Source organism: Echinops telfairi, unplaced genomic scaffold, assembly GCF_000313985.2.
Source record: "Echinops telfairi isolate 266 unplaced genomic scaffold, ASM31398v2 ScPeMD7_31;HRSCAF=116, whole genome shotgun sequence".
Classification (NCBI taxonomy): Eukaryota; Metazoa; Chordata; class Mammalia; order Afrosoricida; family Tenrecidae; genus Echinops; species Echinops telfairi.
The window spans coordinates 27,977,006-27,992,764 of NW_022103928.1; the positions used below are offsets into that span (position 1 = coordinate 27,977,006).

At 46.6% G+C, this 15,759-nt stretch overlaps 1 protein-coding gene across 1 annotated transcript in view; it reads right to left on the minus strand.

Moving 5' to 3' along the window:
- FGD5 (FYVE, RhoGEF and PH domain containing 5) overlaps positions 1 to 15,759 on the minus strand; it is a 151,419-nt gene that overhangs the window by 134,206 nt on the left and 1,454 nt on the right. Inside the window, exon 2 of the mRNA XM_045290132.1 lies at positions 14,540 to 15,758. Coding sequence (XP_045146067.1) covers positions 14,540 to 15,758 — 1,219 coding nt within the window. The remainder of the gene's footprint in view (positions 1 to 14,539; position 15,759) is intronic.

A 15,759-nucleotide genomic window follows, 5' to 3' on the forward strand; every position in this document is an offset into this window, starting at 1 on the left:
GCGCTTTACACAATTGATGTGTGTATGGATTGTGATAAGAGTTGTATGAGCCGCTAATAAAATGATTTAAAAAATAATCTCTCTGAGGATTCATTCCCTGGAATTATGAAAAATACTTATAACAAACCCCCATGTCTTCAGTTGAGGTTCCATGTAAGATTTCATTTGAAGAGGATTCCGCTGCAACAGAAGGTTTGAAAAACACCAAGATTCAGGGTGTTAAGGAACCCAAGGAGCCACTTTCCACCCACTAAAACTCAGCCTGACTAGAAGATCAAGCAGAAGGCTTTGGCATGGTCCCTAGGAGCTGTCCTTTCCCAGGAAGTCAGCATTTCAGAGGATTCAGATGAAGTGGGCATTAGACATGACAGTGGAGGGGCCTTTTGCGATGGTTCTCAGAGCAGATATTGAATCATCCGTAGAAGTCCCTGAAATAAAGAACAAATCTCCAGAGTACATAGAAAACTACAACACCTTAACAAGAAAACTAAAAATAACCCAATCCAAAAATGGGCACAAGACACGAACAATTTACCAAAGACAACATCCAGGTGGCCAACAACCATATGAAGAAAGACTCACATTCATTAGCAATAAGAGAAACACAAATGAAACAAGATGCCACCTCACACCGACATTTTAGCAAAACCCAATAAAACAAAACAGGATGTGGACAGACTGGGGGACTTGTACATCACTGGTGGGACTGTAGATTGTACAACCACTATGGAAATCAGTGTGGCATTTCCTTAAATAAATGCAAACACAAGTCCCTTATGATCTCTCCTGGGGATGTACTCCAAAGAAACAGGAACACAACATGAACAGACATGTGTGCACCTATGTTTATTGCAGCAATTTACGTAACAGCGAAAAGTAGAAACAATCAAAACTCCTCTTATAGAGGAAAAGATTAACCAACTCTGGTACATCCATACAATGGAATTTTATGCATCAATTCGAAACAATGGTAACTCTCTTAAACACTGCAAGGCCTGGACAAAACCGGAGAACATTATGCTTAGCAAACTTAGCCAATAAACATTTAATAACACTATTCTCATAGGAGAAAATAGTGAAAAGAACCTTGGTTTAGACACCAGAAGACAAAGACTTTGATGTCTACGGAGGAGGCCAGGAACCGGGGCGGGGCTAGGGAGGGATAGGCTATTGAGGAAAGAGGAGGAAAGATGGGATGGGGTGGGGAGAAAGTAAACCACACATAAGGAAGGTTTAACAGGATATTGTTGATTTCATTTCTTGAGATGAGCAGTGTAAATATATACAGTGTTTTTGTTTGTTTTAATCAGATTTAAAAAAAAAACACCTCTCCAAATTCCTTTTCCCTCAAACCTAAATATTGGTCTGAAGGGCTAAAATAAATAAGTGAAACCAGCAGAAAAGTAAAAGTGAAATGAACTTGGAGTCATTAGGGACACGGAGGTCACAGCCTTGAAAGTCTATGGAGCAGTCCTACACTGCACACCGGGAGTCACCAGGACTGGGTGTTGCAGGATCAGCCCTGTGTGCTAAGAGAAAGGGCAGTGGGAACCATCAATGGTTTAAACCCACCAGCTGCTTCTCACGAGAAAGCTCTATCTGCCCCCATAAAGATGGGCAGCTTCTACCTGCTTCCCTAAAGATGGACAGCCTCAGAAAACCTATCAGGAGACGCTCTGAAGTGGAACTGACTAGATGGCAGTGTTTTCTTATTTGGTTTGGTTTGCGGGGGAGTTGATGGTAACTAACAACAACAAGGTCTCCATGGGCCACTCCAACCCACCTAGTTCCTTAGGACTTTATCTGCACAAACACAATTGAGCACAGAGCTCGGAGCCCCTGGATGCTGTATTCCACAATAGCCTCTTAGAGTCTAGCATCTTTGATTGCTGACCATGGTGGGGGAACTTACTACTTCACAGAGAAGCTCTGCTGGGCACATCTCTAAAGGTATGGGAGCCTCACCAGTTTAGGGTCCTTACACAGACACTGCAACTCAGAGTTGTTATTATTTCCCCCCCAGAATCTAGCCTAGTTTTCTTAATAAAAATCATGCACACAAGCTTGAAATTTTAAGTTCTCCAAGTCATGCTTTTATCTGGAGAAATTTCCCCTGGGCTCTATCCAGGGATCAAGACCAACCCTGTGCATGCAGAAGATGGGTCTGTTTACAGAAAAACCAGCCACATCATCCCCCAAACAATCTCAATTCCAAGACTTCTCCTTAGAGGAAATCAGCCAGGCACAGGATTCTCCAAGCCAAGGAATCGCCACAGTTCTCAGCAGCAATCTCAGACATCCCCAACAACACAGCTCAGCGGCTGCCTTCATCCTTGGTGGCTGGGCAATCTGGGGTTCATTCTCAAGGAGCCAGCTGCACACATGGATTCATCACTCGGAAATTATTATGAGCTTTTTGCCCATTGACCTGGAGCACCGTAAGCATGGATGATAAATCCCCCAAGGGCCATACCTGAGACCCACCAGGTGATCTAAGGAAGCATTAACCTCTTACATCATGTCACCCCTTACATCGTTATTGAAAGCATGTGTGCTGTTCTCACTATAAATAGCTTTTACATCAGCTCCTGGTTATCTGAGCAAGTGCACAGTCATTAGAAGCAGTCTGACTCTCAACACCAGCAATAAGGCCATTTCCATTTTGAAGATTCAGACCCCAGTGTATGTCGTCACGTTTGACACTTGAAGGTGTCCAATGCTAGTTGTAGGGATGCGCAAAACAGGTGAGACCCCCAAACCCGGACCAAGAAACACCTGCCTTGTACTTCCAGTCCTTGCTCCATAGCTAAGGGACTTGGAAATGATGTCAGCACTCTAAACCTCAGTTTCTTCATCTGTTGAAAGATAAAACTAGGTAACTACCCCCGAAGGGAGGAGAAGAAATGACACATGTAGAGATAGAAAGCAGCTCACAGCACGGTGGAGAACATGGGTGCTGTAAACCATCTGGATTAGATGTCCAGCCCTGCTACTGAGCAACTGTGTGTCTCAGATTCCTCATCCATCAAGTGTAGACAATTAAAGTACCTAGGCTGAAAGATAGGACCCCTGGTCGTGTATGGTTAAGCATCGGGCTGAGATTCACATGGTCGACAGTTCGAAACCACCAGCAGCTCCAAGGGAGAAAGACTGGGCTTTCTACTCCGGTAAACAGTTACAGTCTCAGAAACCCACAGGGCGTCACTATGAATCAGCATTAACTCGATGACAGGGAGTTTGGTTTGTTTTGTTTTTGGATGTCGCAGGATGGCTTTTAAGGTTGGGTTGATGTATAGAAAGCATTTATTATGGATCAAATTGTGTCCTTCAAAAATACATTTCAGTTTGGTAGGACCATGATTCCCAGTATGGCATTAATATCCTGTTTTGTGATGCACTGTAAATCTGAGCCTGTCTGTGGTTAATGAACAAAGAAGAGAGGGAAAGACCTCGGTACCATCAAGAAAGAAGAACCAGGAACAAAGTACATCATTTAGACCCAGGGTCCCTGTGCTGGGTACCTCTGAGACCCAGGGGAAGAGTGATGCCAAGACACAACGAAATGTCTAGGAGATGCTGGGTCTACAGATGATGGAAGTAGATAAGGACCTGCCCCAGAGTTAACAGAGAGAGAAAGCCTTCTCCTTAGTGCTGGTGCCTGGTATTCAGATCTCTAGCCTTCTAAACTATAAATACTTGGTTGTTAAAAACATCCACTTGCTGTATTTCCATTATAGCAGCACAAGATAACTAAGATAGGATCTAAGGTGGTACCTAGCATATATATGGTGCTTGCTTAAGAGTCTCATGCACTGGAGTGGACAGCAATTGTCTGTCCACCATGGTGACTGGCAGCAAAGTATAAATATTATTTTTCAGTACTTGATAAAGATCCTGAATTTGCACTATCTCTTTGACTCCTCAAGACAGTTCAGAGATTAAAGGACCACTGTACCCATTGTGCAGGCAAAGAAACGGAGGCTCAGATCAGACAAGAGGGTAAGTGGACATTCTAGACTTGAGCGTACTTTCCTCCTGTTGCTCCATGCTGTTCCTCTGGTTCTGTCGATTGTGCTGATTAATGCCGTTAACCACCCACAGAAGCCCTCCACTGGGAAAAGTTTAAACTTGGCAATCAAAGATGCTGGTTTCTTCTCTCCCAGCCACTGTACCATAGCTGGGGTGCCCTGAAATTTAAGCTGTTATACTATACAGAAGACGAAGATGCTAAGTTTTGTTGTCAAAGCTTGGTCCCTTGATGTTCGAGATAACTTATTGTGGTGGCTTTTCCTCCCTTCCAAGCCACACAAATGAAAATAATTTTGCTATAGTCCTAACTGCCTGAATTACTCCCTAAAACCTTCGATAGTTCTCTACAGCTCACAGGAGCAAATCAATTCAATGCAATAGGAAATAAATCTGCAAATTCTTTTTAAAGAAGTTCTCCAGGCTTATCATCTGTTACCCTCTGCTTGTTCCCTCTGTGAATGGCACTCACATGGAGAACAGAGAACACATAAACCATCCCAGAGCACGTGCAGTCGAGGGACCTGAGATCCAGATGCTGAAAATCACATAGCCAGGGGTAGATCTAGAGCAGAAACCTTGACTCCTTTGCACCCTGAGAACCATGCTGAATAGCAAATACTCTTCGATGTAATTTCAAATTATTTGCTGATCTGACCATAAACATGCAAGTCCTGTGAAATATTCTGAAAAGTTTAGATAATTCAAACATTTCTAGATCCTAACACATTCCTGCAATGGCTTCTCATCAAAGCACAATCTTCCATGAAGGCATCGGCCCACATCATACACCATCATTTGCTGTATGCTCTCCACAAACCCCACCTCCCTCCTCCCCACAGGGACTTCCAGCCTCAGGGCCTTTGTTCCTGCTGTTCTCTCTGCCCAGAATGCCCTTCCCCTCCATTATGTCACATTATCATTTAAGGTCCACTCCAAGTGCATCCTCAGATCAGCCTCCCCTGACCACTTCCCACCACCACATCACTCTTTTTCCTAGGCTATAATCATGTCATCAACATATTATTTACTTGCTTACTGTCTGCCTCTTCCCAGGAGAATAGCAATTCTGTGAGCGGGGACATTATGTGTCAGTTGCTGCACCGGAAGCTCAGAGAGCAGCACTCAGCAGAGTCAGCCAATACACCCTTCCTCACAGGCTTGAATGTTTCCATGATCTGGCCAGGTTTCAGCTTCCAGACTGTGGTGGAGTAGGTAGAAAAGTTTGGCAATCTGTTCCCCGATATCTGCCAATAAAAACCCTCTGGATCACAATGGTCAGATCTGCAAGTGATTGTGGGGATGGTGCACAGTGACTGAGGCACGCAGGACACAGAGGCAAGAGAAGCTGCTTCTCTTTGTCTACCCGCTAGGCATGGTATGCTCAGCACCCCAAGGCAGTCAGGAAGAAAGAGGCCCAAAGAGAGCAAGTACCACTCAGACTCAGGTTAGAACAAAGGCCTCCGTCCTTCTTGGGGCTCAGCTGGCCAAGGAGACCAGCCGGTGACATTTTACCAAAGTACTCTTAACAACACGACTGCCTTTTATTAGGGAGAATTACTGTCACACCTCCCATTGGGGGAAACCTTGACTTTATGAGCGTAAAACCACATTGTGATTAACACTTAATCAGGATTTCTTCTGCATTATAGTTCTGCAAGGAGAGAGGAAAAATAGTTGGGGCTGTAATATAGCACTTGTAATGCTACAATAAGTGCATTCCTGACATGATTATCTTATTAGGGCCTTTCTCTGAAAATTTTATTGCATTTAATTAAAAATTATTGCTAAAAAAACAGCTGCAGATGGTCTTATTTTAAGTCAGAAAATTAAAAACTGAATATTCTCATCAGTCAATTTCAATGAGAAGCACAGTCACGTGCATTAGGATGTGACGGTTTTGAGATTTTAATAATTTTTATAGCATTTGCCGGTCCTTTCAATGAAATTTAATGAAAGCTCGGCATGAGTTCATTTGTCAAAAACATAATAATAATATGAAGGCTCCCGGCTTACAGGCAGATATAAAGATACCAATGAACACCACAGCTGGGACGCGCCAAAAACCCAGCCACACGATGGCTCTCAGCACCAATGGAATTAGTCAGCAGGCGGTTTAGCTGCAACTCTGCCATGTACACACCCAAGGATTGACGGATGAGTCTGTAAATCACCTTCGTTTGACAATGATGGGTGTATTTGTTGCTGCAACACTGTCTGCGGCTGTGAAAAATGAAAGTCGGGTTTCACTCTCTCAGGAATCACTTCGCGACATATTTACTGCATTTCATACCTCAAGCCCTGACGCTGGGTGGTGGGGGCTGGGGACTGAGAGAGTCAGAGGGTGCTCTTACTGCTGGAGCTTGTGCTTGGTTTTCACAACTTTAATTGCTGTTGCTGGCCTGGTGGAGGGCCCATAGGACGACCTCCCTCAACTATAGGATTTGACTCATACCCATTCACTTTTCTTTTAATGATTTGATTTTGGGGTGTTTTGCTATATCTTTTACTGCAGAGTCCCTCGATCCTTTTATTTGTTTGGGAGGTGGGGGGCAGACAAAGAGGAGAAATGCAAAGACAGACGCTATCTAGTCCAAGAGTCCAATCGACGCTGGTGGAGCGGGAGGAGCCCCGGTGGGGTCCTGAGTGATGTGCTGGCCTGCTACGGCAAGGGCAGCAGTTCAAAACCACCAGCCACTCCACGAGAGAAAAACCAGGCATTCCACTCCCACAAAGATGCGCAGTCTCTGAAACCCTGCCCTCTGAGGTCACGATGAGGCAGGTACGACCTGATGGCAAGTCGGTTTGGTTTTTAGGTTGGTGGGGCTAGGGTTGCTGTATACAATCTGGAAAGAAAACTCCTTTCTGCCCCCCCACCCCCCACGTTCTCCCCGGCTACCACAACAGTGCTGGCTTGGTCCTTGTTACCACTGCAACAGCCTCTTAACAAAGCTGTTTCCTGTCTCTTCACCCATGTCAGTCCAGCCAAGTCTTCAAAGCAATGCAGGAGCCCATCAGGGCACCCTCCCCACCCATTCAAATGTCACATTGACTCTCCAGGGACAAAGGTGCAAAGTACAAACTCACCAAACTGCTGCACAAGGCATCTCTTCAATTGACCCCTCCACCTGCCTTCCTGACTTCCTCTGGCAGCCACGGCGTGAGTGCCATGTTCACATCACATCAAAAGCCTACCTGACCTCCGGGCTCTTATGCAAGCTTTCTCCTCACGTACATCCCGGGCTCTTGTTCCTCGGTGAAGACCCATCAAGTGTCTCCTAGACATTGATCCTCCCCGAAGGTTCCTCCCTCCAGCTATGTGAGTGCACCCCTGGTAGAGCCTTTAGCCCTCTATCACGCTGTGCTCTACTCACCCCCTGTGGTAGTTACATAATCTAGTGTCAATCTGAGAGCATTACCAGTGAAGGGGTGGAGTCTGGCCTGTCAATCAAGATACAACCAATGAGGCCTCTGTGTGGGCATAGCCTTCTCTTGAGAATTCTAGGAACTCCTGTTTTTCCTCCTTGGAGGTGGGAGACTCTTCACTCTCTCAGCTCATTCCCTGACAGATGGTCTACTGACAAGACACTTGGTACTACACTGATATAGCCCCTGACCTGGGAGCTGGAGAAGTCACATGGAGATGCCCGCCAGCACTGAGATTCTTCTACTGCCACTGGATCCACAAGACTTTGCACCCACTGACCTGTGATCTTCCTGCATTCGGTGTCATTGCATGTGTTGCGTGAGTCTGAAGAGGACTTTATAAATTGGTATTGGACATATGAGCGAATATCGGACTTATGGACTTGATCTGGACCGGGCTAGGATGTTTTCTCAATACTCAATTGCTCTTGTATATAAAGCTCTTTCTCTTTTTTTTTTTTTATAAAGCTCTTTCTTATACACGTATCAATATCCATGAATTTGTTTCTCTAGTCAACCCAGACTAACACACCTCCTCATTTGCATTTCTCCCCAGGTGGCAAAACTGAAAACGCTTCAAAGGACAAACTCTCCAACCAGCTAGTATCTAGAACATTTCGTAGACATTCAACAAATGTTAGCAGAGTGAGTGGCATTGTACTATAATGACTGAGAACTAGAAGATGTCATTTGAGTTCAGTCCCTCAGCCTTTCCACCCAATCCGCTCTCTGTGCTCTCCATCTCTGCAGACAATGTGAACTGTTTTCTAGACTAGGTGAGCCAAGCTACCTTCTAAACAAAGATGAAGTCACTTTTAGTGCAGCTCTAACTGCTAAAAAAAAAACAACAAAACGAAGTCAGACGTTTCTCCTAATGTTCTTCACATCTTTTCCATACACGTCCCTCTTCCTGAGGTGCTTTCTCCCTATTTCCAAATGTCCAAAAGCTTCTTTGCTGTCATTCAAATGCCATCTTGTCCATAAAGCCACGCTCCCTCCTCTTACTGCTCTGGAGTTGGGGAATTTTTTCTACCTTGCAGGCTGTGACTCGGATTTAAGGCTATGCTTCCTACCTGGGCTGTGAGTCTGTTGAGGCCAAGGTAGGACACGGTCCACCTTACTCTCCTTCCACACCTCACCCAGTGTGTTAGTCTGGGTAGACTAGAGAAATAAATCCACTGGCAGGGGTCTCCACCTGGCTTATCCCAGGGCTGCATCAGGGTAGGTCCATGTGGCTTCTCCTCAAGGATGTCTCGCAGGGAGTGAGAAGAGAGTGTGTGTGTCCTGCCTCCAAGGAGGAAGTACAGGAGTTCCCAGAATCCTCAGGAGTAGGCCACGCCCACCCAGAGGCCTCACTGCTATATCCTGATTGACAGGCTAGACTCCACCCCTACACTCTTAATCCTCAAACTGACACCAGATCAGGTAACAAGCACACCGAGCAAAGCCCCTTGCCCAGGATGACCTTTCTCAAATGGTCATCATAATTACTAAAACATTAGCCCCCTGGGTTTCCTCTCAGTTGGTATCCTTATATGCATGTTGTATATCTCTGTCGATCCAGAGATTCCTTCTTTTAAAATTGTGGTTCAACCATACATCGTCTTAACAATCTCACACATACGATGCAGTGACGATGACAGTTTTCAGTTGCACGACCATTCGAGCTATACGTTTCCAAGTAACCACTATTAACATAAACTCAATGCCCCCTAAGCAAAAACGTCTCCTCTCTTCCTCCTCCTTCCCATCCATCCCTGGTAACTGCTTGGGTTCCTATATATTTGCTTATTCTGTGATGATGGATCTTACAGTATTTGTCCTTTGTGACCACTTATTTCCCTCGGCATAACATTTTCAAGGTTCATTTATGCTGTGACATGAATAAGGACTTCATTTTTCCTTAGAGCTGAATTGTTGTGTGCCAGCAAATCAATGTCTACACCTAATGACGCCACAGGCTTTCCAAGGCTATAATCTTCTGGAAGGAGGCTGCCACATCTTTCCTGCACGGAGTGGCTGGTGGGGTCAAATCACTGACTTTTTTGTTAGCCGCTGAATGCTTAACAACTGCATCGCCAGGATTCCTTTGGGGCTGAGTATCCCACTGCCATCAGGTTGCTTCTGACTCAGAGTAACCCTAGGTGGAGTTTCTAAGACTATGAATCTTTATAGATGCAGACAGACTCATCTTTTTCCTTCAGAGCGACTGGTGGGTTTGAACCACTGACCTTGCAGTTAGCAGACCAACATATGGCTGAGGTCAATTCAGAAACAAAGAATGCTTTGGAGGGCACCTTTTAAATGAACGGAGAATACAACCTTTCCTATGGACCCCAGGAAAAATGAACACATGGAGCATCCTATCTCTGTAATTTAATAAAATAAAGATACTTAATAGGAATGTTACTGTAGCTACTAAAATGCTATCCTCTGTGTATAAAAACCTCAAAGGAAGTAACTGCATAAAAGAAACTTGATCCTCACACATTAGACCCCCAGATACTGCTTTAGGGGTCTCAATAGGCTTGCTGAGTTACATAATGCAATCTACATTTCCTTCTTTCTTCCTCTTTTTTATTGTTGTTAGTTGTTCGGTGCCGTGGAGTAGGCTCCGACTCAGAGCAGCCCTGTGTCCATCAGAATGACACGCTGCCCGGTCCTGCGTCATCCTCACAGTGTCGTCTGAGCCCACTGTTGCAACCACTCTACCTGTCTTTTTGAGCGTTTTCCTCTTCTGCATTGAACCTCCACTTGACCCAGCATGATATTCTGTTCCAGGGACTGGTTCCTCCTGATAACAATTATGTGATACAAAGTTCCACCACCCTTGCTTCCAAGAAGTACTCTGGCTACACTTTCCCCAGGCAGATGAGCTTGTTCTTCGGGCAGTCTGTGGTACTCTCCATCTTCTTCGCCAACACCATCACCCAGATGCACCAATCCTTCGGTGGTCCTTACTCACTGTCCGACTTTCACATGCATATGAGGATCCTGACAATAGTGTGGTATGTTTTACCCTAGGTTTCTTAAAAGGCGATCCTTTTAAGAAGGGGGGGGACACTTAGATTTAAATGACATTGAATAACACCATAAAGGAGTTATTCCTTTTCGAGCTTCTTTGTATCCTTCGGAGTATGTCGAATTCAAAGTCGAATTCAAAGTGGTACCAAGTGGAGACTTTAACATCTCTGGGACACTTATTCAGCTTCATATTTAAGGAAGACATGAGGCGCCCAAGCTTACAACATTGGCAAATAATAACCTCAAGTTCAATGTTACTAGTGTCGCTTTGTCTTGCTGAGTATCTTATGTTTCAGTATGCAGTATGCTTTTATTGAAACTAACATTGATTTTTTATTTCCCAACAGTGGAAGAAGGTTCCTTAATTAAGTATTTCCTATTAAACCAAACAGAGGACTTGACTACAAGACCAGCCCTAGGTAAATTATTCCTGCAGGCAGTGGTGGTGGCGAAGGTGACACCTGAAAGGCTGGTGAGTACAGTCAGTTGTAGTCTCACCTTTTCATTTTACAGATGAAGAAACTGCGCACCAGCTTTCCCCCACGACCCACAGCAAGTTCATCTGCAGGCTTCAGACTCACATCTTCCAGTGCACTGTCCTGTGCTCTCTCAGGGCAGTTTATATTTATTTTGGCTTCTGCCTCAGATCCTCACACTAAGGCCAGGTGTGGGGCAGGACATGTAGCAGGAGGAGGAAGGAATTGCCTCTCCGCCCTCTCATCCCCTCTGACCCCAGGGAACTCTGTGGGCATGTCTCCAATCAGCAACACCCCCCCTACTCTCAAAGCACCCATTCAGCGTAGAAGTGGCCCACCCCCTCTGGCAGTCGTTTATACTTCTCAAAGGGATGTGTCTGAATTGGTGTGGCCCTTGCCCAGACCTGTTTGAACCCAAAGCGGGGATTTTCCTGCCCCTTTGCAGCCATCTGTTTCATGCAGGAGAGCGGAAGAAAGCTTTCCTCGCTGACTTATGTCCAAGTGGATGTGGTTCCCGCATGGGAGATTTGTCCCATTCAGTCTGGCCTCGGTTATACATCTCCAGAGCAGGGCCAATAGTCCATTTGAAATCTGGCAGATTTGAGCCTGGCATTTCAGGGCATTCAACCAAGGCCCTAGGCTGCAGCACTGACAAGTGAGGCAATGCATGGCAAACCCAGTACAAAATCACAGCATGGTAACCATTAGGATTTTCTTAGATTGTTGACTCCCTTATTGTCATGTGAAGGAGCCCTGGTGGGGCGATGGGCCAGTGTTGGGCTGTTAGATGCCAAGTTAGCAGTTCACACTCACGGGCTTCAAGAGCTGGGCTGTCTGCTTCTGTGAAGAGTTAGTCTCAGAGACCCTACACAGGGTTGCTATGGGTCAGAATCGACTTGATAGCAGTGGGTTTGGTTTGAGTTTATGGGTAACTAAGTCTGGATGAAGGGAACTTGTTGTTTGAGGGACATAATCCAGAGCGTGCCAACAGGTGCTTTTCGATGACCAAGAAGCTAGTGCAGCCCAAAGTTCCAGGGGACTCCACCACAAACAAAAGGGGGAATGGCGGTCCTGGGTTGTATAGCACACAGCCTGCCCCTCAGACTTGGTGTGCCTTCATGTGAGCCACTACAAATCAGACTGTTACTGTGTGTTAGATGCCATCGAGCGGCTTCCAGCCCAGATCATGTAACAGAATGAACCACCACCAGCTCCTGTGCCAGCTCACCATGCGGTTATGCTCCAGCCCACGGTTGTAGCCGCTGTGCCCACCCGTCCCATTGAGGGTCTTCCTCTTTTTTGTTGCCCTTTACTTTACCAAGCATGAGATTCTCTTCCAGGGACTGAGCTCTCCTGACAGCATGCCCAAAGTACATGAGCCACAGTCTCTCCATCCTTGCTTCTAAGGAGAATTCAGGATGTATTTCTTCCAAGGCAAATCTATTTGCTTTTCTTTTTTGGCAGTCCGCAATACTTTCAACATTCTTTGCTAGCACCATAATTCAAATGCATTGATTTTCCTTCCGTGTTCTTTATTTGATGTCCAACTTTCACATGCATAGGAGGGGATTGAAAACACCACGGATTGAGTCAGGTGCACCTCGTCTGCAAAGTAACGTCTTCAATGCTTTAAAGAGCTCATGTGCAGCAGATTTACCCAATGCAATGTATTGTTTGATCTCTTTTTTGTGTGTGTGATGATTGCAATCATTTTATTAACATAAAGCAATGGGATAAATCCTGTAACAGGAGTATTGATTCCCTACCATGAATGCATATTGGTACTTGAGTACAGTATCATGCTTGCTTGAGTCAAACTATTTATAGAGTTTCACATCGACTATCTATAAAACATCGATATCTCACTGACCCACAGAATGTTTGTTCTCTTGACTGCTGCTTCCATGATCATAGATTGCGGCTGAAATCTTTGAAAACTTCGATCTTTTCTCCATTTATCATGTTGTTATCCGGAATTCCAAGTTCTTCTTTCTGCAGTAACTTGCTAAAGATCACAGTCAAATCCCTACGCACCTCTGTGTCTGTTACCTTTTCTGAAACCAGGCTGGATAAGGTCGGCTATAAAACCCTTAAGATTCTATGGAAGTGGATTTCCGTTTCTGAAGGCTGTTACACATCAAAGGAAGTAAGTTCACTTGGTTGGCTTCAGAGAGCAGAGCGGGTGGGAATAAGACCTCAGAAGGGAGACAGCGCTTGATTAGATCAGAAAGAAAAGATTCACAATCATCAGGATACCTAGAAACAAAGAGAGCCACTCCAGGAGGGGAGGTATTTCCCGTGGCTGGAGGAATTCAAGTACAGATTGGATACAGATTGGATGGCCACCTGGGAGAGATGGGAAGCTTGACCAGATGCCCTCTGAGGTCCCTTCCAGCATGGGAATTTCCCGCTGTCATCGTTTTGCTCTGTTTTCATTACTGCTGGGAGGCATTGGGCTAGGATCCTGCTAAGTATTAATAGTTGGCTCTCCCTCCCCCCGCCCTCCACAAGCTTCCTCCTGTCTACCTTTTCCAAATTGCACTCTCTCCCTCAGGCAGGTTGGTGGTTACCTCGGTTTGGCAAACATACCCTTTTACCCCAGGGGGTAAGGGTGGGGACTAACAAATAGCCTTTACCCAGATTTGGGGCAGAGAGAAGGTGGAGCCAGGGTGGGAAACTGTAAAAGACTCAAGAGAACACCATCCACGTACTTCCTAGCATCGGTGCTTCAGCAATACAGGTAATGCTCATTGCAAATCACTCTTACTATTCATTACTGCAGAGCCCCTAGGAATTCCTAGAAGGAACAGCTGTGGAGGATTAGTTAAGTTACTGCACATTAAGAGGAAACAAGTAGATTTTTTTTTTTTTTTACAAAATCATGACAGTTTTGGTTTTCTGTTCCTTTACATCAGGCGGTCTCGACAGCAGAAGGTCAATGGCTGGGATTTCAGTGCCCTACCTTGAAGCTGCAGCCACATATCCAAGGACAGAAAGATTTGGCAACTGGCATTTGGGATGATCCATAAGGACATTCAGTTAGTCTTGATGAGGTAGGGTCCTATCCCTGCTGGGCAAACCGCCCCCCCCACACACACACACACGCACGCTATTATTAGTAACGTTATGTGTTTCACTCCCACTTGTCAACGTGAATCAGTCCCAAACACAGAAATTGAGCTCAGGGCACCTGTAGCTCTTTAAGCAATTTAAATAGTCTTTCCCAGCTCCCTGTTGAACACACACTAAAAAGGGCATCCGTCTCCATTCAGCGTCTTTTACTGAGGCTAAGAAAGCTTTGGCTTGGCAAAGACTCCAGCCCCTGCGCTCCTGGTGACTTTCCCAGAGGCGAGCAGCCCGGCTTATGAAAGGAAAGAACTGCCCCCCAAGGAATGTCCACACACATGCTCAGACTGTCTACTCCGACCTTCCCAAATATCAGGCCCGTTTCACAGAGGAACTTCACTGAGGCTCAGGCAGGTCACGCACAATCACCCTAAGGCGAATCCACCTTGTCCCTTGTACGGCAGCAGCCTCTCGGATCATCACCCCTGGCGAGCAAGAAAGGAAATACAATCTCACAGTACCTCTCTGCTTCCTGGTCGGCGCTCTGCTGCTTGCTCTCAAAGGCGTTGAAGCTGCTCATGTCCACATAGCCGTCGTTTTCATTTGCGGTGGACAGAGCTCGGCTCTGATCTTCAAAGAGCTTCGTGAACGTCCCAGCCCTTGTGGGCCTCCGGGGTGGAATCTGGATATTTTCATAGTCTGAGTTCATGGCTGGAATGTTCTCGTAGTCTGAAGTGTCCGCGTTGGGGAACGAGATGGACCGTGGCTTGGTCAGTGGCAAGGACAGGAAGGCCGGCCGAGAGCGGTCTTCGAAGGACTCCACTCTGGACACCGTCCTGCTGAAGGGGACACCTCTCCGCTTGCCATCCCTGTAGAATATGAGGGAGGAGGGAGACTCGGAAGCCCGGAGCTTCCCTGTCCTAGCCTTCAGCTGCGGCGAGTTACTGAGGCTTCTCCGGTCCATCTCCAGGAGCCGCGAAGGCCCGTGGTAGCTGGACTCGGAGGAGGAGCGGGAGGAGGACACGTTCACCTCCACATGCACTTTGCTCTCCGTCTTCTTCTTAAAGGTCAGCGCCAGGAACTGCTTGAAGGAGGACTTCTTCTTCTTGGTGTACTTGTCTGGGGAGTCACTCTCAATGAGCAGAGAGGGCGAGCTCTTGGTAATGGGCTTCTTGGTGATGCAGGCCAGGTCAAAAGGGGGCGGGATGTCCACCACGGAGGAGGGGGTGGATGTGCCACTGGAAGGCAGGTGGTTTCTCTGGGAGAAGCTTCCCGAAGAACCAATCACACACGGCAGAGAAAGGTTCTCTTCCCTTTTCATCCGACGGTCGTCTAATGCCTCCGGTTCGTGGAACAAGGAGAATGGAATCTCCCGGCCTTCCACGGAGAACGACCTCGGGTACAGAGTGAAGGCCCTGGGCTTGGCAGGCAAGGCGCGGCTGGTGGCTTCCGGGGTTGTCTTTCTCACCTCCAAAACAGCCTCTCTACTGCCAGGGGTTGTGGACCCAGCTTCTGGACCGATTTCTTCTGGGACAGTTTCTGGGACGTAGCCAGCCACCTTCCCGGAGTGGGGCCGGACTCTTGGGATGAGGTTTTTCCTGTCGAGGGAGAGGAGGCTGCCCTCCACATCTGAGTTCATTTCTTCCCTCATGCCGTAACCACTCAGAGCAGTGGGCCCGGCCTGCGTCTCGCACTGGCCTACCCAGCAGGCAAGGCCAACGCCCATGGCGTAGGGGTTGGT